General features: G+C 38.4%; 1 protein-coding gene across 3 annotated transcripts in view; it reads left to right on the forward strand.

Moving 5' to 3' along the window:
* The window catches only part of MAP3K1 (mitogen-activated protein kinase kinase kinase 1), a 64,048-nt gene that overhangs the window by 21,292 nt on the left and 17,083 nt on the right, over positions 1-25,673 (forward strand). Inside the window, exons 1-13 of one of the 3 annotated variants that reach the window (XM_044445964.1) lie at positions 4,365-7,677; positions 9,183-9,309; positions 11,261-11,411; positions 12,425-12,631; positions 13,148-13,348; positions 13,770-13,886; positions 15,141-15,289; positions 18,058-18,179; positions 18,984-19,065; positions 19,541-19,718; positions 22,318-22,608; positions 23,637-23,758; positions 25,414-25,505. In XM_044445964.1, the coding sequence (XP_044301899.1) occupies positions 11,268-11,411; positions 12,425-12,631; positions 13,148-13,348; positions 13,770-13,886; positions 15,141-15,289; positions 18,058-18,179; positions 18,984-19,065; positions 19,541-19,718; positions 22,318-22,608; positions 23,637-23,758; positions 25,414-25,505 (1,705 nt within the window). In that variant the 5' untranslated portion in view covers positions 4,365-7,677; positions 9,183-9,309; positions 11,261-11,267. Of the gene's footprint in view, positions 1-4,364; positions 7,678-9,182; positions 9,310-11,260; positions 11,412-12,424; positions 12,632-13,147; positions 13,349-13,769; positions 13,887-15,140; positions 15,290-18,057; positions 18,180-18,983; positions 19,066-19,540; positions 19,719-22,317; positions 22,609-23,636; positions 23,759-25,413; positions 25,506-25,673 lie in introns of those variants that run through there. The other 2 variants (XM_044445962.1, XM_044445963.1) reach the window with 2 other exon arrangements.

Genomic DNA, 25,673 nt, shown 5'->3' on the forward strand with positions numbered 1-25,673 from the left:
TGGTTAAAACTCTACAGTATAAGATAAAAGTAGGAACTAGAATAAGACTTGGCAGTAGTACAAAGATTTAAAATATAACACAAAATGTAAGCAAACTAAATTTCCAAGGAAAATCTACTTTAGGTTGACAAAGATGTTACTAATGTATACATTCTGGAAAAAAAATAGTAACATTAAATGATATAATCTGAAGTTGTTGAGAATGGAGAATATTTTGTAAGAAGCTATACTTTTATCTCTGCTCTTTCCCTCCTTTGTCTTGCAATTAACCCCCCCCACACACACACACTTTTTCTGTCACTTGTGTAGTGGCTGCATGTCAGATAAATTTAGGAGTTATTCTCTGTTAATGTAAAAAGAACTATAGAAAAGTAGTTTCAGAAATTATGAGTACTTTTATTGTGACATTAGTACACAGTTAAGAAAAATTATTAAAGTACCTTCTGGATGAATGCATTTATACCATGATTTTAACTTCTGTTGGCAGCTCTTCCATGCGTTATCTAGATTGCATGCTGTGTTAGCATTTTGGTTGCTTTTACATTTGTTCAAAGTTCATATTCAAGAACACTTTAGTTCTTGGATTATTAAATCAATTTGTCCTGCAGCAGGATTTGCATTGCTTCATATGCAAACAGCAGCTATAAATATCTGTAGTATGTTATGGATTGTGACATTCCAGATTCACACTAAACTATGCTATAAGCAACTGACCATTAGTTCTTTTTTCCTCCTTGTATCAAATGGTTTCTGCTTCTTGATTCATGTGCTTTTTTAATGAAAATAGGTTTTCGATATATAAGCAGGTTTGTTGAGTTGGATGTTGTTTTATTCCATTTTTGTTGTGATTGCATTAAACAGTTTATTGTTTTAACCAAGTTTTATTTATGATTTTAAACTTTGAGTGCTATTTTTGTTGGTAGAAAGATGGAAACAAATCATATAAATAAGTTCTTTTCACACCAGTTATATAATCATACCTGATACTATGCATCCATGGATGTTGAATTTTTCATGGAAATTAGTATTCAGTTGCCATTGTCCTTCATGCTTCCATTCATGACTCTCCTTTTGTATCTGTTTTGATCACTTAAAGGGGAAGGTGATTGTGGGGTAGGGTTTAAATTTCCAAATAAAGAGGTGGTGCTTATGTTAATAGTGTAGGTGCATAATGGGAAGTTTGAGGGGAGTACACAGCAACCTGGGTATGTAGAATAGTGCCTGCACATATATGTGCACACATGTTTGTGACTTTGGACGCTGTTTATAATTTTAAAGCATACTTTACCCTTTGATGCAAAACTTGAATTTTCTTGATGCAGAACTTTTCTATTTAATTTATATTGCTCACGCTCTAAAACTATCCTTAGTGTTCTTGTTAAAGACAGGTTCCATATGCCCATATGTACCAATCTGGAAGGTCTTTGGTGGTCCTTCTTCAGGGACTTCTTCTTCAGAGGAGGGTCGTTTTGGCTGTGGCATGGGTTGTGGATTAAGCATTTAAAGAGATGCACCTGGCACCTCCTTTGTATTCTTCTTGGTGCCAGGTGAAGACTTTTTATTCTACCAGCATTTCAACAGTTTAATTTTTAACTTCATTTTTTAATATTGCACTTTATTCTGTACCAGTGCTATGCTAATTCAGTTGCAATTGCTATATGTTGTGTGTGTGTGTGTGTGTGTGTCAGTTTTAAATTAATTCTTTTCATTAACTGGCCAGAAAGTCTAGGCTATTGAGAATTATAAAAATGAAATATATGCATAAGATATATTTACAATAGTCTAATACACTGCTAACTATAAGCCAGGAATGATGCAACATTTGTGCTGTGCAAAATTTGAGCAGGATTTGCAGCACTTTTCTAGCAGAGTGTGTGATTATATCAAGATAAATTTTCAAGTGGAGATTGGGATATTTATTAGTTATCTATAGATAATTCCTTGGACAAGGTAGAACTTGGTGCAGTGGCTTGCCTATAATAAGCACTAAATAGGGTTTATATGGAAGATGAAAAAATTGTCTTACCTGTATTAACTTCATGCTATAGATAATGAGGATTGAGTATGAGAAAATTTCAATATTTGAAACAAGATCATTATGAATGTCGAAAAGCTACATGATTTTTGAGCTAAAAATTAACATTGCTATGCTGGTTTCTGTGACAGTTCAGAAACTGTTCAGACACTTCAAGATGCAGTCTTCCTTTTATCCAAATTAGTGATTTGGGCAAACACAATATGTGTTAATCTCTCCAAAGGTGGAAAAAAAGAGGAGTCTACTCTGCTAAATCAGAGGTTATTCTATGCAAAGAACCCACAGAAGTTTAATCATGGAAATAAATGTTTTGTGAGGTCAAATATTGGTAAAGAATTAACAGAACCCAAACTGCATGATATGTTCTCTTCAAAGTAGTTTGAAACTACTGCTTAAGAAACCTTTGAAAGAGAATGGCTTGCTTGTGGTCATCAATTAAATCAAAATTTTTATATTGTGACTTCAAGAATGTATGACAAAAACTAGTTAATAAATAGGAAACTACAGATATAGCCGTGCTTATGTTTGCTTTTATATTAGATATACATATGGCTTCAACAACATGTCCCTTTCAGTTATCTGAAAAAGAGACAACAGCCAACACCTTATGTTCGGCAGTTTCAAAGGCCCTTAAAGGAAATAAAAGAGAGATTGTTCTCTATTTATCCATCACTCTGTAGTCAAAGGTCATAGATGTAAGCAGTGCCAAAAAAGGCAAAAGCCAGACTGGCAGGATTCCAGGAAACCAATGGCTTCCGGGGTATATGAAATTGGAGTGACCATCTGTTCAACAACCTTTCTTCCAAAGTGAAGATTGGAAGCAAAAGAGTAACTGCCACAAAAAGGTAGCATTTTTTACTGTTCTGAACAATGTAAAATAAAGCCACATAGCATAGCATGTCTTACTAAGAAAGAAACATTGTCAGTCCTAGCCTGTAGTTTTACTTGACTGATTAAAATCAATTTGGATTGGCACAAACTCAGTTCACAAGTGGGCACCTGCATACCTGCAAATAGCTATTCAGCATTGATAAGCATAGTCAATTGAAACAGATCCAAATAAACAAGACCAGGCCAATTCTGATACTACAAACTATGACTTTGCAGATTGCCAGTAGGGTTTTTACTATTTGTTTATTGTTGAATGTCCAATATATTTTTTAAACACAGCCTACTATAATGCAGGGGCAAAAGGGAGATCTTAGGTAAGGTAAAGGTAAAGGTTTCTCCTTGACATTAAGTCCAGTCATGTCTGACTCTAGGGGGTGGTGCTCAATTCTGTTTCCTAACTGAGGGAGCCAGTGTTTGTCTGCAGACAGTCTCCGTGGTCATGTGGCCAGCATGACTAAACACTGAAGTGCATGGAACACTGTTAGCTTCCCACCAAAGTGGTATCTTTTTATCTGCTTGCTTTAGAGCTGCAAGGTTGACAGGAACTGGGACGGAGCAAGGGGAACTCACCCCATTGTGCAGATTTGAACCGGTGACCTTTCAATCAACCAGCCCAGCAGTTTAAACCACTGCGCCACCTGCATCCCTTGTAGATTAGGTAGGCAGGCAGAAATCTATTGCTTGGTCTCCATGTGATTTGTAATAGATTAGCCAGGATTTCAGACTTTTAGAGCAGAAATACACATGCTGCATGAAAGTGGGGGATGGGTTGTTTTAAGGCACACAAATACTGGGAAATGTTGAGGTACAGTTGAGTGGATCAAACATGCTAAATATCTCCCAATGATAGATTTAAAGTCCCTATTTATTTATTTATACATGGCTTTGCTTAAACAACAAACAGAAGGACTCCTATTGGGTTGAAAGAAAGGGGCAGGAGGAGTATGCTCTGATTCTGAGTGAAGGATGTTGGGGACAGTTGAAAACAATCTGAGTTTATTATACTTGGCTTTCATTCATAAAGTAGATTGGACATGCCAAAATAACCTTAAATTAGAGTGTTTTTCTTGTTAAAAATTATTGTTTTGATGGTTTAAAATTGTGTCAGAGGGAAGCAATTGATAGAGCACAATCTCTTAAAAGTTTTAGAAGGCTCCTGACTTTCTGCTGGAGAACAACATACTCACGAGAGTTGATAACTGACCTCTCTGTAAATGTTATTTTATTTATTTATTTATCAATTTATATCCTGCTTTTTTCCTACAAAGGGCTCAAGGAAGCTTACATCATTCTCCTCCTTCTTATCCCCACAACAACAACCCTGTGAGGTAGGCTGGGCTGAGAGTCTGTGACTGACTCAAAGTCACCCAGTTGGCTCCATGGCTGAGCGGGGACTAGATCATCTGAGTCCCAGTCCCATGCTCTTAACCACTACACCACACTGGCTCTCCAGTTACAAATTGCACAAAATAAAATCTATAGCTGTGAATGTGAAAATGGAGTTTGGTGGGGAAACTACAAGTTACTTCACCAAATCACTGTGCAACAGAGAGCTTATATAACCTCGACTGGGTATTTCATACCAACCTGTGATCCCAGAGTATGCCGTACAGGATCAAAAACATAGGCAGATCTTGCTAGATAGGACCAAATGTCCATCTAGTTGAGCCATTCTGTCGCCCTCTGTGATCAGCCAGGTTCTGAAGATAATTGTCATTTGAGACAGCAGGTGTTTCTCTGTATTTCAGTTTGGTTTGTTTAAAAGTGCCAAGTTTTAAAAGTTGAATCACAGTGTGGTTAGAATGTTGAACTGGAAGATGACATATCTGGGTTCTTGTCCCTACTCAGTTGAGTAGCATGTTGGGTGATTTTGGGCCAGGCTCTGCCTTTTAGCTTACCCTACCTCATGATGGTGGTGGTGTGAGAATAAAATGGAGAGGAGGAGAAGCTAATAAACTGCCTTAGTTGGTTTTTGTTTGCTCATTTGTTTTTGCAAGAGGAAGAAAAGTGGAGTAAAAATGTAATGCAATACAGTATATTGAGAAGGTTTGGCATAAAGAAAAATTTGCCACATTTTTCTTCAGACCACTCTCTTGAAATGTTAGGTGACTGTCTCACTGTGTGTTTGCTTCTAGTGTTTTTGTTTGTTTTTGATTTTGGACATTTCTGAGTTTTATACTGAGTTCTTGAAGAAACCACAGGCTTAGAAAGATGAACCAGTCGTTTGAACTAGACCTAGATTTGTTACTTGGCAGTTCTTTTAATACTAGATCTATTTAAGGGGGAACTTGTGTTGGGTGAGAGCAGTAACATGCTGCCAGTATCTGTAAAATGAATACTGCAACAATATCTTGTTTGAATACTTTCTACAGTTACTCTTTTCTTGCATTCTCTACTGTACTCTACACAGCAGGCAGGATCTGAAGAACAGCTTAGGCCCAAGGAATATGCTAGGCCAGAGGACTCCCTGCCACTGCCCTTTTTGCAATCTGACATCTGTACCACAGCAAAAAGTGCTTTAGAAACTACCCACAATTCAAAAGTAGTTTTCACTGCAACATGTGGGACTCCTGTTTGAGAAAAACAAGTCTAAAACAATATTGAGCTTATGGATGCTGGCCACATTGTAGTATTGGACTGCTCTGCTCTCTTTAAACCCAAGAATGAAGATATCTGGTATTCTTGATGAGGTATTCATAGTAATGATTTCTACATGTATACTCAAACCGGGAAGTTCCCACAGCTGCTATAATAGGGCCCCACTTGTATTTCTGAATGTTATGTTAGCTGTAATGCCTCCATGACACATGCATTATTCGAAAATATAATTAAGCAGGTTGACTGAACTATTGCTATGGGAAGTGCAACTTTCGAGTTCCAGGCATGTGTGAAAAATCTCTAACATAAACATTACTATTATAATTACTTGCATTTAGATTAACAACTTTGTAAAGATGGCTTATGGGTTTCAGTAGTCCTGCATATTTTTCCTGGACTTGCATGTTAACAATGTAGAACTTAAAATCTAGCAGACTTGACTTGTATAGCACTGTAAAATTATTAATTGAATGACTGCATGTAGATAATTTTTGTGAAAACATTTCAGTAAGAGAAACTCCATGTATTTCAGGAAATGCTCTCTCTTAGTTCATTCACTATATTTTATAGTTGTTTATTATATTGTTACAATAATCTGGTTCTGCAGGTAACATGGAAATAACTAACCTTGTTTACCTGTAGAAAATGGTATCCAAAAAAGCAAGCATGCCTGTCTGGATTCCCCCCCCCCCCTTTATGCTGAAGAATTACAATGTACCTCTACGATTTATTGATTTAAAAGATTTCTACACTGACTTTCAGGGTGCACCACCAGTGTGAGATAGCTAACAAGACCGCAAAACACGGGAAAGTAGAATTACATGGGCACATGGTGGCATGTATAATTGCTTCAAATACCAAATGCAGATGATTGTGATATTTATATCCTGCCGATCCTCAGAGATTATTCCCAGATCAGAATAAAAGTGTCTTCATTCAGAGCATGAGTCCTCGCACTATGGCCTGCGGGCCAGATACGGCCTGCCACGCCCATTTACCCAGCCCGCCTTTTAGTTATCTGAGCCTGGGGCAGCTGGTCCCGCGCCTGCCACCACCACCTCACCCACACCCGCTGCCTCGCCGTGCCTGTCACAAGTTTCTGTTGTGTTCCCCAAAGCTTATACCCACAAATTGTCTTCCACGGGAGGTGGTTGAGGCGCCATCAGATAGAGCGTTCAAGGAAAGATTGGACAACCACATGTTGGGGATTACACCAGTGGAACTGGTTGGAGCCAGGGGTCAGACTAGATGGCTCAGGACCCCCCTCTGACTCGCTTTGTTTCTATGTTCCTAAATCTTTGTATGACTTATCTATATCCGACAGAGAGCACTTTTCAGCTGGTAATTCCCACCTGCATTTAAATAACTGTTCATTTGTTGTAAGGAAGAGCAGATTAGTTTTACTGTCACATGAGGGGAAGCTAGTTGTTTCTGCTTTTTTTTTTTTTCTTTCTTTCAGAGAACAAGTAAATCTTGTAAAGCCTTTACTGCTGAGGTATATTGTTAATGCCTGTCCGGTGGCTATGAAAATAATTTTAATACATCTGTTTGGAAGCCAACAGTGGATATTAGGACATCTGGAAAAATGTGCTTGATTTTTTGACTGCTTGGTTTTCTTGATACAAAGGAGTTACGTGCCGTGAAAATCTGGCCTTCTGGAAATACAGTTATCTATTTTTAGATAGGTGACTGGCATACTTTTATTATATTGCCTGGTTATCTTACTCTCTCAATATTCCTTCCTCCACTAATAAAATATCAGTGCATGTGCAGATATCTAGCAGTACCCAAGGAGAAGATAGAGTGAATTCTTGTATACTAGGATGGTCCCTGAGGTATACAGGAAAATTTGTCTTCAGGTTTTTTTAATGTGTGTTTTTAATATTCACCTTGGAAGTGAATTTGAAGGGAAACAAATAGCCTAAAGAGTTGGAGGGAGACTGTGATTTATTTATTTGATTGACAAAAGACCATACTAGCATACAGCCATACATGGGTCAGAATAAGCCCTCCTTTGAAACAGCAAAACCTTCAAGCAAATTATGCAGTGTCAGAACTGCTCATATGTATTATCCCTGGCCTGTTTGAGTGAAGCCATTCCTGCTTCCATCCCTAAGCATGGTCAACCATGATGTACCCCAATAGCACTTTAGGTGAGTGGTCTGTTCTCTCCATTACTCTGAGGTGGGCTAGCACACAGTGGGGAGAGAGGATGGCTCTTGCTTAAATTACTCCCTTCCCTGGCTTAAAACTGTGCTGGTAAGCAAAGACTGCCACCTAGTGACTGAACATGGTACTGTAGGCATCAAACACAGAGGTACATTTAAATTGAATTGAACTAATTCATTTTAAAACCAAATAACCCCAGGTTCCATACGTCTAAGATCATATTAGCATTCATGCCAAGTTTCATTCCATTTAGGTTTTATGGACTTGATGCTATAGCATGGACAAGCATGTATAGATGGATTTATTGATCAATCTAACTAGATGCATATATTTTATAGATTAAAATATTTGTAGTCTAACCTTCATCAAAACATACTGGAGTGGTAAGCAAAAGGCATAAAATCAATATAAGTCATAAATGTAGGACAACCTCCTTCATAACCTACCCAGGGAGCCTTATGGCTCATGAGATGGGATAAAAATCTAATAAATAAAATAAAACATCTTTACAATTAAAAACATCGGAGGCATCAAATGCAAAGCAGACTAAAATACAAGCCATGGTTGCACTGTAAGATGCTTCGATGAACAGGTTTTTTAATCTGATGCCAAAATGATAAGAGTATTAGGCCAGACAAAGCTTAAGGAGGAGACTTTTCAAAGATGGAGCCTTTCCACAGAGAACATGTTCTTTCTGGTTCCTACACAGTTTCCTATGGCAAAGGATCCTGGATTAAAACCACCTTTAAAGTAGTGAGTAAAGTAGTAAAGTACTTACCCTGACAATAGGCCACGATGGATTGTCATAAAAACAACCCACTGTGCTCCTACCAAACTGGGGATGTGCAAGGAATTCTTTTAAAGTACAGATTGCCTGGGCTCAGCTCCCCAGATGCCAATCTGCTTTTGCAGTCCTGAGTCCAAATTTTTGACTATGCCCATGTTTATGTGGAGCTCTTTAGGAATGGAGTTCTTCTCGACTACTGTGCGGCATCAGCCTTTGTTTTGCTGTCACATGTGATGCAGAAGAAGATTGTTGCCCAAACTTCATTCCATGAGCATTTGTGGATGACCCTTCTGCTTGGCTTACTTTCTAAGACTGGGCCAAGTATGAAGGAAAGTCCACAAATGCTTGAGGGATGGATTCTGTCAAGGTTCATCTCAACACTAGATTAGCTTACTGTGGGTTGTTTGTTGCTCCCTACCCTATCTTTGTTGGCCCTTTTGTAGGTATACCAGAGGACACAAAGTTTGACCAAGCTGTCTCCCCGCTCCCCAGGATGATCTCAAGCCATTTTGGTTTTGCCACAGCTTTTTCACCAAAGGAACTTACTTTCTTCATATTGCAAAAGCTGGCTGTCAAGCTGATCTTTGCCATCCTCATTTTGGCAGCTATAGATAATTTCTTCAAAGTATGGTAACTTGGAAGGGCTGCTTTTCATTGCCAAGCATTTTTTTAAAATTGTGGTATTTTTTCCTGTCCATGTAGAACTGCAGCCATTCCCATTTGTGTGAGTGGAGGAATGGGGAATTTCAAGTGGGCATTGTGCAGGGATGTGCCTGAGGGCATTGTTCAGCAGGTACCCATGCTGGTGATTGCTTTACAGATTTAGCAGGTAGGTTTATTTTTTGTTTGGTTACCTGACAGAAAAAACAAGTTGTCATTAGGAACCAGAGGTGTGAGTGGCCTTAGCCTATGAAAAAGGCATGGTATATGATTCATTCCCTTCACAAGACCTTCAGAGGGGTTTTCTGGAGGCTGAGGGAAAGGATAAAAAACTTGGAGCAGAGAGGTAGATATACCCTAAAGAAATAAATCTAGGCTTGAACAACAAGCCATCATGTTTAGCAACCATGATGGGTTATTCATAGAATTAGGGAATCATAGAATAGTGAACTCTAGTTGGATTGCTGTATGTAAACCCATTTAGGAAATTTACCAGTTTCCTAGCCATTTGGAAATACTCAACATATATAACTCTTTGTTGGGAGGGTACTAGAACATAGCAACCTGTAGCCAGTTTACTTCTATCCAGAAGCAGTTGTAGTTGGTACTCTGGTTAAAGTCACTCTGCCATTGTGGCTACCTGAGCCTCACCTGGCAGTGCTGGATCTAGAACTACCCCCAAACTGTGTACCTGCTCTTTTGAACAGATGGAGCCTCATCCAGAATACTATCTACCACATAGTCATTTTGTCTTATTACAATTCAGCTAATTCACTCTCACTAATCCAGTACTGACTCCAGCAACCATACAACCTCAGATGTCTTCAGATAACCTAGACAGATTCTACATTTTCCTGTGTGCCAGGCACATTCACACACTTTTCTAGCAAGCGAGAGAAATGCTGGGGAAAATGACAGAGTCCTATTTTGTATTTATTTATTTAGGAGTATGATTAGGTAAACTCTAGCTTACAGCAAGATGCATAATTTGGGAAAGGCTAATTAAACTTCAGGTTTATTTGGTTTAATAGCCCATAGGTCCTATAACATAACTTAAGGATTTAAAAACACATGACAAAAATTTCCCACATCTACAATATAGTTTTTTAAAACTGCTCAGAAGTAGTTTTTATCTTCCAGTAGCAGGAAGGGTTAAATATTTTGACAGCAATTTCTTAAAAAAAATCCTCTCATCTGGCCATAAGAGTCCTTAACTTCATCTAGCCTGCCTTTTCACTTATCCTTTCCCTACGCACTCACTCACAGTGCTCCAAGGAAGGCTAGCAGGGCAGGAGGCTATAGTGTGGAGAAACAAGTATCAAGTATCAAGAAAACAAGTGCAGACTGACTCTTTGGGGGGGAAATGTGTTTCCAGTTTAAATTGTGCATTAAGAATGTCACTCAAGTATCATGAAGTATCTACTAATTATGTGTCTGTGTGTATACAAGTAGCAAGAAAAATAGCTTCACTTGTTTAGTTAGTGACTTGTTTATAAATCATTTCTTACTTTTATTGATCTTAGACATGTTTTCAGTAGGTTTGATCTGAAGCAAGATGGGTTACTATTATTTTTCAATTAAAATCATTATTTTTCTAATTATATATTTAAAGATGTATAGTTCTAGTTACCTAGTAATAATTTATTTCTAGCTTTTATATATATATATATAAAATAAGACTTTTGGAAAGATAAGATGCAAAGGTACTGCAATTAGTGTGTGCCTTATCTGAGAAAAAGAGGCTTTATCTCAAGTGCTATTCAGAAGGCTGTTCAAAAAGTACCTAAACTGCAAGCCCATGTCTTAAGAACTGGCTGCTTGTTATAGGGTGTGCTAAGTTAGTGCATTAAGAGATCTTGTTCTTAAAATTTAAGTTTTTACAAAAGCAGTCTTCTTGTTTGTTGCTTACTACTTGAAGTAGACTCTAAAAAGCAGAGTAACAAACAATATAAGTTAAAGATTTAAGCACCTTGCCTCTGCAGCTGGAATCATTTTTTTTTTAGCATTTATGGGGCTAAAAATGTGATGCTTCAAGGGTTAAACAGAGCACTGAGTATTGACAGTCACAGTTACATGGCTTTAGCTTCTTCTCTCTTTTTCCCTCTTTTTTTTTACTGTAGTCGTGACATGGAGAATAAAGAAACCCCCAGGGGTTTCCAGAAAATGGATGATCGCCCAGAAGAACGCATGATCAGGGAGAAACTCAAGGCAACGTGTATGCCCGCCTGGAAGCATGAATGGCTTGAAAGAAGAAGTAGACGAGGCCCTGTGGTAAGTGATGGTTGGGTAAAGGCACTGTAACTGTTCTTTGCTAAAAGTACAGAATTTGCTTTCTTACATTGCATGACTTTATAGTTATGATCTGAGTATCCTATTTCATTAGAATGCCTCGTGCATCATTTCTGTGAGTTGCTGATTGTGAAGCTTGAAATATCAAATGTCTTAACAGTGTACTGTAAAAGTCAAATTTGTGTCCTGAAAATACTACAACATTGCCCCCTGCTGTTAGCATTTTATATTGAACTCTCTCAGAAGATAGAACTATATTTACAATCATAGCTGGGGGGAAATTATACAATCAAAATATGCCAGACAACATTTTAATACTAGTATATTAAGAGCTTACCTGTAGCTAAACCCAGTGCAATTGGAGAAACAAAGATGAGGCGAGGTCTACAAGTTTTGCAACACAAGGGGAACAAACAGAAGGAAGAGTACAAGAGGAGATATTCCCTGCTTTATCTGTCTTTCTACAAAAATCCAGTTGGATAATTAAGGCATTGATCCGTAGAACTGGGCAGCTAATGAAATACCAATGACAATTTGGGCTAGCATTCTTATACTGTAGCCAACCTTAGCAATTTTTCTAAAAAATTCTATGTCATCAGCAACTATCAAAAAATCAAATTATAATGAGCATGTAAGCTTCTCCAAAAGTTTGAAGCCCTTCCAGACTATTTTTAGCCTAATATTGACAGTTACAGTGCAGCTTTCTTTTAGTTACAGTGCAGACCTCATATTCCCAGACTAGATAATGCATACTACATATTATCCATATGAGCTCTGACAAGTTTTCATGAGAGAAGCTAGTTAGCATTAATACGGACTGCAACTAGGTTTGCATGAATCATCTGCACATACTCATTTGACTTGAAATAGATTCCCGTGAGCATCAAGGGAAACTGACAGGATTTGATATGATGAGAATCAAATAAATGTATTGGATTTCTTTCTTTAAGAAGATAGTTAGGTAACCATAAATCATTTCATATCTTTCTTACAAGGTGGTAAAGCCAATACCGATAAAAGGAGATGGTTGTGAAGCAAACAAACCTACAGTAGAACCTCCTCCAGAAGGACAAACATGTGCTACTTCACCTACTCAGAAGGGGAGACGGAGCCCTTCTCCTAGTAGTTCCTCCTCATTCTCTTCTAGAACTGTTAAATCTGAATCTCCTGGTGTAAGAAGGAAAAGGGTATCGCCTGTGCCTGTAAGTGGAAAGCTCTTATGTAACTACTGATACAATTTAAGGCCATGATAATTTAAAGTGTCTCTTCTCCAACAATAGTCTGTTCATCCAGCTGAATCTTACAGGTCTCACCACCATTGGAAATTTAGGTTGGGGTAACATGAGTGGAACTTCTCTATTGTTATGTGTAGGCTCAGGGAAGTAATCTGGTTCCTCTGTGATTAGATTGTTGTTGTTATTTTTTTAAGACTTTAATCTCTACAGTGTAAGCCTTTTCAGTCCAAAGCAGAAAGATGTATAAATGTGGTTTTAGTTAGACAAAACCAACACAGACAATTATATTTTTGAAGATCTTTGGTGGGAGAGGTGACAGTATTTAAGAAATATTAAAATACTGTCCATAACTACTATTTCATAAGGATAAATTCCTCCTCTGTAAGACAAAGGCAGTGACAAATTGTATGTATAGATTAGAGGGGAGAAGTTGGGAACTGGTACCAAAATTCTTGAAAATGTAATGGAAGATATTGATTTAAGTTTCAGAGTGGACGAATAACACCTCCACGAAGAGCTCCATCTCCAGATGGCTTCTCACCATATAGTCCTGAAGAAACAAATCGGCGAGTCAACAAAGTAATGAGAGCCAGATTGTACCTCTTACAGCAAATAGGACCTAATTCTTTCTTGATAGGAGGAGACAGCCCAGATAATAAATACAGAGTATTTATTGGTCCTCAGGTATGAACAGCATACAGTATGCCTATTTTATTGTTATGCATGCAGTGAATAAATTCAAAAGAATTAAGTGATTATGATATCAAATTTAAGCATACACTCTACTACAACCTTCTAAAGTATAAAATGGTTAATAGCTGAAAAGGTACTGAAAGATAACTACTTCCTATGGGCTTTTTGGGCATATTTTTCCCATTTCAATGAATATTAGCTGAGGGCATTAGCAAAATCTCAGTTAAGCATAAACAGCCGTATTTGCTTATTATATATAAAAACAATGTGTTCCATTTACTGTGCCAAAATTACTGAAGCAAAAGCTACCAGAAGAAAGCCATTGCCATGCACAGATTTCTTTTTCCAAAAATTGGGGGGGGGGGGATTACAGAAGCCGTAATAAAAACAGAAAACATTTTTGTGTTTACAGACCTGCAGCTGTGGACGTGGCACATTTTGCATTCATCTGCTGTTTGTTATGCTTCGAGTTTTCCAGCTTGAATCTTCAGATCCAATGCTTTGGCGAAAGACCTTGAAGAACTTTGAGGTAGTGCCATCCTTTCTCTTTCCACATAGGCCATATTCTTAGGCCATAGCTGAAATTTATCATTGTTGAAATTAAATATGTAGTAACAGTAGTATTACTGTAATTTCTAAAATATCCTAACACTTCTAAAAAGCTTCTTTGCGGGGTGGAGGAAGGAGGTTGTTGATATCTAAAAGCTTCTACAGCTGACCAACATCAACTGGATTGATGGGGTCCATTAGATAATTTTCCATTAGAGGTCTTCCAGTTTAATAGCTAGAGGTTCGTACATACTTATCAGGGTTCATCATCAAATCACTGTTAAGAGCTTAGGAGGAGAAGTAGATTGCTGTGTTTCTTCCTTATATCCCTCCTTTGTTATCTTAACTACATCAGAAATTATATTTACCTGTGATTAAGACAAACCAGATTCTACAAATCTTAACCTTTTTAGCCTTAACTAAGGTTAAATTGATAACTGAGGTGATATATCTCTTAACCATAGCAAGGTTTTCCACCAAGGCTAAGAACAATATTACAGCCTCTTCACCTCAGTCAAGAGATCAAGCCTGTTGCACGTGTTCTTACACAGATGTGAAAGCATGAGAATAATGCACATAAAACTAGAAACACTGTTAGGAAAACATGACATCAGCATCCTTTCTGCTGTTATTTACCCATTTTTCCAGTTTCTGGCAGCAATGTAGATAAAATGCAGAGGTGCCATTGTCTATTGCCAAATCATGGAGGTTTGGCCATCTAGATTTATCTAACAGGGATCTGTACAACATTCAGGGTTTGGATCTAGACTTAGTTGTTTTTAGAGTAGTCATGAATAACTTGTCCCTCTGATACTGATTTATTGTTGTAAGCTACCCCGAGGCTTTGGCGAGTGGGGCGGCATAGAAGCTTTCTAAATAAATAAATAAATAAATAAATAAAATACCAGTGGATCTGCTCTGATTATGACCAAGCCTAGATCCAACCCAGAATCAATGCTCACATGTCTTAAGTGAGTTGTTTTGGTCTTTGAGTAGGAGGTACATAAAACAAAACACTGACTGTTTAAAAACTGAATCCATCCCTTATTGCTTGTGGTGGTCACAAATTTGTTTTGTGTTTATTTTTTTATTTATATAAAGAAGTACCAATACTATTGTGACTGGATCATTATTACGTTATAGAATAATTGCAATTAAATCTTTATTTAAAAGATAACAGTTTTGAGGAACTGATAGCATAATAGCTATTGTTAACATTTTTTTCCAATGTTAGGTTGAGAGTTTGTTCCAGAAATATCACAGTAGGCGTAGCTCAAGGATCAAAGCCCCATCTCGTAACACCATCCAGAAGTTTGTCTCACGCATGTCAAATTCTCATACATTGTCATCATCTAGTACGTCTACATCTAGTTCAGAAAACAGGTTAGTAATTCTTCTAAAGAAAATACGTAGTGCTAACCCCTCCTCCCCACCTTTTAGTTAAGATTTTATTTTCTTTTGTCAATCCCCTAATAGAGGGATAGCTGTGTTACTTTATTGCAGCAAAACTGGCACAAGGCTTTTTGTTACCTTCTGTACAAGGTGACCTACATTAACAAAGGTTCTGTTTTTTATTTTTCTTTGATTGGATGCGTCGAGCATGATTTTTGTTTGTTCTTTTAGCCTTTTCCAGCTAGCTAGGTCTAATAAAGAAGCTCACTGATAACAGGAATTTGTTGCTCTCTTATGGCAGGCATTTTCTCTAACGTCTTTAGTATATATTAGGTATGTTATACATGAATCATGAACTCTCTTGAGGCCAGATTTTGAGGGTATGCAGGTAACTGCATTTGGTCCCTCTTCCACTGACCAAAGTTTGTCATTTTGAAGTACTTCATTGGATATTCCCTATACTTGGATATACTCTAAAATAAATTGTAGATGGGAAAGTAGTTTCAGTTAGGGATGAGGAATAGGGGGCTAAACAGAGGATTTTGTGGAAATACTAGCATTCTAAGGGAGAAAGATGGATGGGGGCTTGAAGAGATTCTGAAGCATAACAATGTTCATGTGTGGAAGGATCTGACTATATCAGAAACACTCAATGGGCCTGCAGATTCATATAAAAATGTCACAGTGTAGTAACTAACATTCCTTTTAGAAAGTTAGACCTTCTTTATATATTCTTGAAGAATTATGCATTTCTAAATATAATTCATTCAAAACATGCATATATATCTGATATATGTACATTTCTGTATATATATACAAATGTACACTTGCATATATGTACAAATGTACATATATATACTATATGACATTTTATATTTTAGGTAGTTCAGAGAAACAGTTCAAATGTAAATTCTGTTCTTAAATATCGACAGTTCATTATATCACTTTGAAGTTGGCAGCATTGAATATATAATATTTGTGTATGGCTTTTCTGGTGGTTGAACCATCTGTTATCTGGCTCTAAACATCCAAATGCATTTGTGCCCTCAAGATTTAGAAAGCAAAGTTCTGTAGCAAATCATGTCCTACTTCTGAGCTATACTATTGATAGTGTTTGCAGGAACTTAGTCTATTAACTTCGTTGCTAATCACTACTTGACATAACTGGAGGACTTCATTATCTGGAGGACTTCATTATCTGCATTGTCACTATATTGTGGATTTCTCCCCAGTCTTTAAGTCAAAAAAGCAAGAATTTATCTTGATGGTAGATTGGCCAGGTTTATAATGCTACTATAGGATCTTTAGAAGTGCTTCCCATTAGCTTTTTCACATGCCACTCCATTTACTTCTAGTAGGAAAACCATGGAATTTTTCCATCTGAGTCTTCCTAGTGTGAAAAGAAACCATATCCACAGCTGCTTCACTATTTCCTGTAGCAACCTAAATCTGTCCTAGTGATTATTATATAACCTGCTTCAGCTGTTGATCTTATACATTTAATACACCGAAACTTTTGTATGCAGAAATGTGTATCGTTATGTAATAAATAGGGTAGATCTGGATGATTTTCATTTCTTGTACATGTATTTATATACAACCCCTGAGATGTTAGTGGCATCTGAATGTTTATAAGTCTGTAAACCCTCTCTAGAGAAGTATTTCTTTGAAATTTTTCAAGTTGCTTTAGCCTACTGGCTTTTCCACACCACTGCTTTAACAAGTAATGCAGCTAATCATAATAAGTTCCATGCCAGTGTGGCACAAATCCTGGAATTGGCTGCTGTTGAAGAAACATATGATGAAATGTGCAAAACATCATAACATTATGCACAAAGGCATAATGTGCAGCCTACTTTGAGCAGTAATCTGTGGGATAAAGGTGGTATGTAAACAAGCATTCATAGTAGGTGTAGAAAATTGCATGGTCAACTGAATGTTAATGTTCTGTTACTTACAGTGTGATAGAATGCACCCCATATCGGGGACCTATTCCTTAGTCCAGGGGTCCACAGACTTTTTAAACAGGGGGCCAGTTCACTGTTCCTCAGACTGTTGGGGGGCCATACCATAGTTTAAAAAAATGTGAATGAATTCCTATGCACACTGCACATTAAAATTTAATTAAAATTAAAATCTAGAAAAATAATTAAAAATTAATTAAAATTTAAAAAATAATTAAAAATTAAAAAATGTTTGCTCTGCTCCCTTGGGCTACAGCAGAAGCTCAAGATGAGGTGGGGAAGAGCATGTCCATATTCAAGGGACATAGCTACAGTGTTCGTGATTGTGCTGGGGGGGAGAAGACGGGCATGATCATGCTGGGGGGGATGATGGGTGTGATCGTGGGCACCCTCGGGGGGGAGACTGGCACAATCGCGGGCGTGCTCGGGGGGAGATGGGCATGCTCACGGGTGTGCTTGTGCGGGGAAGGCAGACGTGCCTGCGGCCATGTCTGCTCCCCAAGCACGACCACGATTGCACCTGCCTTCCTTGCATGAGCATGCCTGCCATCATGGCCATCTCCCCTCTGAGTACGCCTGCACCGGCTCAGAGCTTTTGGACTTGCTCGGAGATCGTTTTCTCCGAGCGGGTTCAAAAGCTCTGAGGCAGGCTGGATAAATCAGCATGGCGGCCTGGATGCGTCCCGCGGGCCATAGTTTGAGGACCCATGCCTTAGTCTGATTGAGCGATATAAATGTAAATAAATCTTAAGGATCTATGATACTGTTTTTAACATTGGTAAACTTTTTTAATAGTATCAAGGATGAAGAAGAACAGATGTGCCCCATTTGTTTGCTAGGCATGTTGGATGAAGAGAGCTTGACTGTCTGTGAAGATGGTTGCAGAAATAAACTTCACCACCACTGCATGTCAATATGTACGTAATTTATAATGCCAAATGGGTACTTGACCATAGGAGTGGCCATTTTCACTTTAAAGAATAAATAATGACAACTTAGGTCCTTGCCAGCTTTGAGAAAGCAAGATGATAAGAACAATAAGTGGTGTTATAAAAGATATTCCTCCATTAATATTCAGAAATTATTTGTGAAAAGATTATTCATTAACTGGAATCTATTGGAATGAAGTAAATGAGAAGACATTTCCTCATGGAAATGTAATGATGTTATGCTTTAGAGTTTAGGTAAGAAAGATAATAGATATAAGAACTCATGGTAGATTTTATTTCTTTTTTGAAAGAATGAACAAATGCAAGGGAAGCAAATAGTTACAAATATGAATGTTTGTAAGATTTACACAGTTAACTTGGATGGAAAAGTTCATATTGACCTAGACAATATTGTGATAACAGCACCAATTTGACTGTGTAAATGTATCAAGTACATTGAGTAGCCTTTGATTTCTTGTTTCAACTATGGGATTATGATAGTACAATACACAGAGAGAGTTTTTAAAGCTGTTATAGGAAATAACAGAATATGCTAAACAATCCTCCACTGTAGAGGAAAATGGCAAAGTACTCATGCTGTAACTGACTACATATACTATTCAACTGTATTTGTCCAGTCTATAAATAAAGATATAATTGGCTTTTCATATGTACATTTACTGTTTACTCATACTTTCTACATGCACTTACCAAAGTTATACCTTTCACTAAAATTGTGTTATGTTACTAACTTTATTTATTTTCTTCTCTCTTACATTGCTGCGATGTTAGGGGCAGAGGAATGCAGGAGAAACCGAGAACCTCTTATATGTCCTCTTTGTAGATCTAAGTGGAGATCTAATGATTTCTATGGGTAAGGATTTGTTTAATTTGAATTTGTTGGAGCATATGTGGTCTAGTGGTTGCGGTGAGCTGGGATTCAGAAGGTCTGGATTGTAGTCCCCACTCAGCCATAAATCTCACAGGGTGACTTCAGGCCAGTCACTGGCTCTCAGCCTAATCTAACTCACAGGTCTGCTGTGATAAAATGGGGAGAAGTCAAGCTATGTAAGCTGTTTTGGTTTCCTTACAAATACTTGTAAGAGATAAAACATTTTATATATGTTTTTAAGCTGAGAACCTTATTGCAAAATTTGAAATTCAAAACCCAAAGGATATCCCTGAACATGCTCAGAATATGCAAATATTAACTCTTTGCCTATATTCTACCTATATTCTATGCTATGCAGCTGTATTTTGTGATAATGTTGTAAGCCACTCATAGAACTTTGTCTTTTGGGCAGTGTACGTAGAAATAAAATTAATAATAATAATTTGTTTCTTTATAGTCATGAATTGCCAAGCCCTGTTGATTCCCCTTCTGTTCTCTGTGTGGTGCAGCAGCAAACTCAGCAGCCTATAGCTGCCTCACCACGAAGGAGTCAAGATAGTAATTTTAACCTTACTCATTATGGGGTTCAGCAAATCCCTTCTGCCTACAAAGACTTAGCTGAGCCATGGATTCAGGTTTGTCACATTTCTAAAGGCACTTAATTAAAACTACTTGGTTTTTAAGCTTCTGTAACAGGTTCTGCTTTGCTTTACTGTGAAGAGCACGGTTGGCTATGTTGCGCAAAGGAATAAATATGTGGGTGTGTGTCTAGTTTTCTGGTGACTTCAAGCTTCATGGTTTGGGTGGCTGCCATTCCTATTTTGGGGGTAAAATGCTCTTATGTGGGCCGACTCTAACACAGTAGCACCCTGACTTTGTAATACCCTTTCTGGCCACATTTATCAGGTGCCTATTTGCTTTTAATCACCAGTTTAAAACATCTCTATTTGCTTAAGTTTGGGCAGTACTTAAAAAGCTTTTTCCCTAAGTCACTTGGATTTGTTTTCTGGTTTGCTTTTGTAATTATTAGAAATCATATTTAAATATTATGAGCTTCCCGTACCTTGTAGAAAGAAGAAATATAAACTTTAAAAAATCAGTAAGAACTTATTTGGCTGTTGTACATGGACTGGGGCTATGCCACAACCTCCATGTACCTCTCTTTGCCAATATTGGACCCTTTGTCTAATTCTGGCAACCTAGAGCATGATCATAGGTTTGGACTGTGGAAAACTTCAAAAGATGTTAAACTTGAGTGTGCTCTACAACTCATTCAAAGTACTTGCCATAAATTCCAAACTGTACCCTGGAAGTTCATTCTCTTCATCTCTTAGAACTGTATGTCAATGAAAAACAACAAATGGGAGCAAAATCCTGGGGTGCATTCAGGAATTCAGCAGAAATTTACAGTTTTTGCTGCTTTGCTCCAGCAGAGTGTCCATGTTTAAACTAAGGGGAAAGAGAAGCAGTACAGTGCTCTGTACTGACAAAGTCTACCGTGTATGTTAGCCCGTGGAAGAATCTGCTTATAAACAAAAAGTGAAGGCTAGCTTCAGTTTGGGTTCATATAGACTTGGGATTTTAGGTGCTGACAAATGAGAGCTCAGAAACAGAGCCATCCCAGCTTATCACTTAGTTTAAAAAATGCCAAAAGGAATTCAGCCCTTCCAAATTACATCAGTTCCCAAATCACCTACTTCTTGTCTGTTGCCCCCTCCAATGATCCATTGCCTATTCTCCCCTTCCCTGACTAGGAAGTTTCCATAGATGATTGTTCTCTCTCCTGAATAAAGTATTTCTAGGTTTTAGAGCAGGGGTCTCAAACTCGCGGCCCGCGGGCCAATTGCCGGGAGGGGCAGGGCACGGGGGAGGGGCCCTGTGGCCTTCAAAGCGCCGGCGGCGCCCGGCCGGCCTCCGGGAGCGACGCCGGATGAGTGGCTCACCCCCACCGCGGGGGTGGAATACTTGATGCGGCCCAGCCTCACCCAGCCTCTACTTCCAGCGGCCCCCAGGTCAGTTGAGTTTCAGACCCCTGCTCTAGAGGAATCAATTCACATTCATTGGTAGCTAGTGTAGTGTCACAGCTTCCCTTGCTTTTCAAATGAGGCCCTCTAATCAGATTGACTGTGGCAGGTTGGCCAACTTACCTAGGGCTATATGAGGAGGCAAGGTTGTGAGGAAGCCCGCTTCCAAACATGAGGAGCCACAGTGACAAAGCATCAGTACACAAGTAAGATAACCAGCTGTGCAAGTTTGACAACCGGGCAAGGAGGCCAGCAGTGAACCTTTTTCTCCCTTCTCCTAATAAGGAATTGGAAGCTGTAAATGAAAAAATTCAAGTAAATTCCTCACTTTCTCCTAGTAGACAGCTTAGTTTACCAGGTTAAGAAACTCACTAATACCAATTAAGCAACAACCTAGTTATGGACCCCCAACTGAGCCCTGGGGGCTGTCCAGTGTATTGTACTGTATATATGACTGTCTGCCAGCTCAATAGAAGTCCTGAGTGTGTGCTAAGCATAATGAGTTCCTGGTACTCATAGAACAAGTTCATTCCATTGAAACTAAGGGCCCAGAGCATGGGCAGCTGGGTAACAGATAATGCACCAGGACCCAGGAAACAAGGCAAGGTGTTCAAAGCCAGAATCCAGTCACCAGTCCAAGTCACAAGTCCAAATTGCAAACAGGCTAAAGTCAAATCAGGAATCTGTTGTAGCACAGTCCAGGAACAGGGGGATAGTCAAACACAAGCCAGAAATCAAGAACAAGTGAAACAGTGTGAAGGAACAGGTATCTTGGATCTTTAAAAAGAGTTGGACACATTCATGGAGGAGAAGGCTATCAGTCATGACTTACTTCTGATAGCTGAATGCTGACTGTCTTACTAGAGGCAGTATGCCTACGTGCACCAGTTTCTGGGGAACTTGGGCAAGAGGGTACAGTTTCACTCATGTCCTGCTTGTGGGATCCTGCGGGCAACCGGTTTGCCACTGTGAACAGAATGTTGGACTAGATAGACCCTTGGTCAGATCTAGTACAGCTTTTCTTAAGTACTTGTGTATACTTCCTTTTGTCACTAAATAATGCCTGATGCATATATTTGTTTTCATACTGGTATGGTACTAAATAGCCTATATCACTTCAGTGTTCACATAGAACATGTGTATTTCAATTTGAATATCTGAGTAAATTGCTGACAAGGAACATCTAAATGGCATAACTTTTATATTCTAGGTATTTGGAATGGAATTAGTTGGCTGCTTGTTTTCTCGAAACTGGAATATACGTGAGATGGCCCTTAGACGTCTCTCCCATGATGTTAGTGGTGCTCTTTTATTGGCTAATGGTGAAAGCACTGGAAACTCTGGAAGCAACAGTGGAAACACCACAAATGCTGGAAATCTGGGAGCAGCTAGTGGATCATCACAGACCAGTATCTCAGGAGATGTTGTTGTGGAGTCCTGCTGCAGTGTACTTTCCATGGTTTGTGCTGACCCTGTCTACAAAGTGTATATTGCTGCTTTAGTAAGTAACTTGTTCTTTTCTAATACAGAATTTCCAACACATTTTAGAGAAAGAAAAGCACTATTTAAGTAATCACCAGAGACCTAGAATGTATGAGATGATGGCAGAATGGCTCAAGCATTTGGATACGTGCCAAGAAACAAACAGGCAAGGCTCTCACCTGTATCTTCACCAAGAGCCAGAACTCAAATAGCATGAATAATGTGTATTATTGATTTCCCCCTCCTTTGTTTTGTTTGGTGGGGAGGGGATGGGGAGATAAATCATGTGAATAACCTTGGTGGAGTCCAGCTTTTGCATGGTAGCTTTGGTGCTCATGAATGCCTTCTATGCCTGGTGGAAGACGGGCTTGTGTTAGTTCCCCAGACTGTTCCAGTGCCAGCTGCTAGTGAATATCTGGATTGAAAATTAGTTAAGTAAAAACTTCAGGACATGATTGTTTGTGCCTTCATGTTATTGGTATAGCATTTGAAATTTTTTATTCTTTGAAGTATTGGTGCAACGAGTTCCTCAAGTAGACACACTTGAGATGACCAGTATGCTAACTTTAGACTAGATATGCAAGTGTATGATGAATGTTACCTCTTGCTGTTTACTGCAGGTATTCCCGTCCTGGATTTGTACTGCCTAGCTCTTTTTTTTTTTTTTGGGTGGGGGGGGGGGGGTGTCAATTAAAAAAATTGGAAGACTGGGATAGGCTTTGTATCTTCTTAACAATGTTAATAACTCTGCTATTAGCATGAGTGAAATGAATGATGGCTTTCTCTTCATGATCAGTTACTATTTGGCCCATCACTCTATGTGCTATCCTGTATACATTTTATAAATTTTAAATAAAATTTCATTTTTTTGGTGCCTGAGAAGGTAACAGATTTGTAGGCAGGATATTATTTGATTAGATTGTTTGTTTCCTGTAATAAATGTATTGTTGTAAATCTCTAGTCTTGCTGCAACAGCCTAACTACTGTTACTCTTCTAGATACAGTTTTTGAATTGGTTTTAAACACATCTTTTCCTTTCTTCCTTAGAAAACATTAAGAGCCATGCTGGTATATACCCCCTGTCATAGCTTGGCAGAGAGAGCAAAATTGCAACAACTTCTAAAACCAGTTGTGGAAACTATATTGGTGAAATGTGCAGATGCCAACAGGTATAGCATTTAAATTTTGCAAGCTTTATATTCAGAATGGGAGGGTCTCTTAAAAGACAAGGGGCACATTTGTGAGGAAAAGACTTGAAGCCATCGGCGCATGTACATACTGTTCTGTACAATAAGTGATGTTTATCCTGGAAACATGAAATTGATAACCAAAATAATCACTAGTAGCTCTTAAAATTATTTAGCTAGTTATTGACCTTGTTCACTTGACATGGCTGGCTCAGTGCATGCTATTTAATCCATGAGAAGTTTCAAAATATTCCAGGTATATGCAGCTACACGTTTGAATGTACAGTGCTCAAACAGGGTGATCAGGAACCTTGCGCATGTCATGTGAATCTGGCCATTGTGATTATTTGAGGAATTAGTAACCCTCACATAATTCTTGATTAATAGTAAGGTTGTGTGGTATTAATATGTTGGATCTCATATTTTCCACAATAAATACTTATATTGCAAAAGGAAAAAACCCCTGTGCAGATGTTCAAATTTTCCATATCACAAATGGTTTGCGATGGAATTTGTCTTTGCAGTTGTTTGTCTTGCACATTATCAACTATGTCAGTATTCCAGAGTGGATGTACATTGTAAAGGCACAATGACACACATAAGCTTCATAGACTTTGTGCAGTCCCACATAAGAGTGTGCAGTGTGCATGAACAGTCACAGCATCTTTTCTGGCCCTGCCAGTGGTTCTCCTTAGAGCCTGAGCTTTGCTGGGTATCATTCTGCCTTCTTTTATCTGTCTCAGCATCAGACAGTCATCTAAGATGGAGAATCAGATATTCCCCAATGTGTTTCAATTCTAAACAGACCCAAAGTAGGTACCAGGCTGCCTTGACGAGGTTGGTTCTCCCAAACCCAGTGCAGCTTGTTAAGAAAGGAAAATTAAAACATCAGACCACAGAATCAGTGAATAAATTTGCTGCTGGACTTGGCAGGCAGACTAGATCACACAATACTAAACAAGTTGATTCTAGAGAAGGGACTTTTAAAATCATCTGTTACTCTGAGCAAAGGAAAAAGTTAGCATCTAATTTGCAGCATTACTTCTGGAAGTTGAATGTGAAGGTAACAACCAGAGTCAACAGCACTTGTTCAGCATCCTCAACACTTTACTCCATAAGCAAAACTCAGATCCAGTAAAATCTTCAAAACTGTAGCTCAAGCCATGTATTACTTTTTAAAATATATATATATATATTAACAGAAATACTTGAAAATGAGTAAAGAAGTTAGTGAAGTCTGAAGTTCTTCTACAAGAGATAGTGATGGCCACCAATTTGGATGGTTTTAGGAGGGGATTGGACATATGCATGGATATGGCTACTAGTTCCAATGGCTATATATCACCTCCAGTATTAGTGGCAGTGTGTCTGTGTATACCACTGCTGGGAAACATAGGTGAGAGAGTGTTTTATATTCATGTCCATTTTGTGGATTTCCCATGGGCAGTTGGCTGGCCACTGTGCTGGACTAGATGGACCCTTGGCCTGATCCAGCATGGCTCTTCTTAGGTTCTAAAAATTGTTCCTATTGAGAAATGTTCTTGATGAAAACACTGTGGCAGTTTCTTTACATATAAATGTATAGCTATACTTGCAAAATAAGCTAATAAAAGACTTCTGTTTTTGACTCTTTATAGTCGCACAAGCCAGCTTTCAGTTTCAACGCTTTTGGAAATGTGCAAAGGCCAGGCAGGAGAGCTGGCAGTTGGTAGAGAAATACTTAAATCTGGTAAAACTTCATTTTATGTTTATATTATATGACATTTTTCAGTGGATCTGGTGCTTTACAGAGAGCCTCTTCTTTCCTTCTATTAAAATTTTAGGTGGTGGGCTTTTTGGGTGATAGCAGCAAGGGATGACTGTGTGCAGGTGTGGTTACATACACATGGGCTTTAAT

This window comes from Varanus komodoensis, unplaced genomic scaffold (assembly GCF_004798865.1).
Source record: "Varanus komodoensis strain SLA01 unplaced genomic scaffold, ASM479886v1 scaffold5, whole genome shotgun sequence".
NCBI lineage: Eukaryota > Metazoa > Chordata > Lepidosauria > Squamata > Varanidae > Varanus > Varanus komodoensis.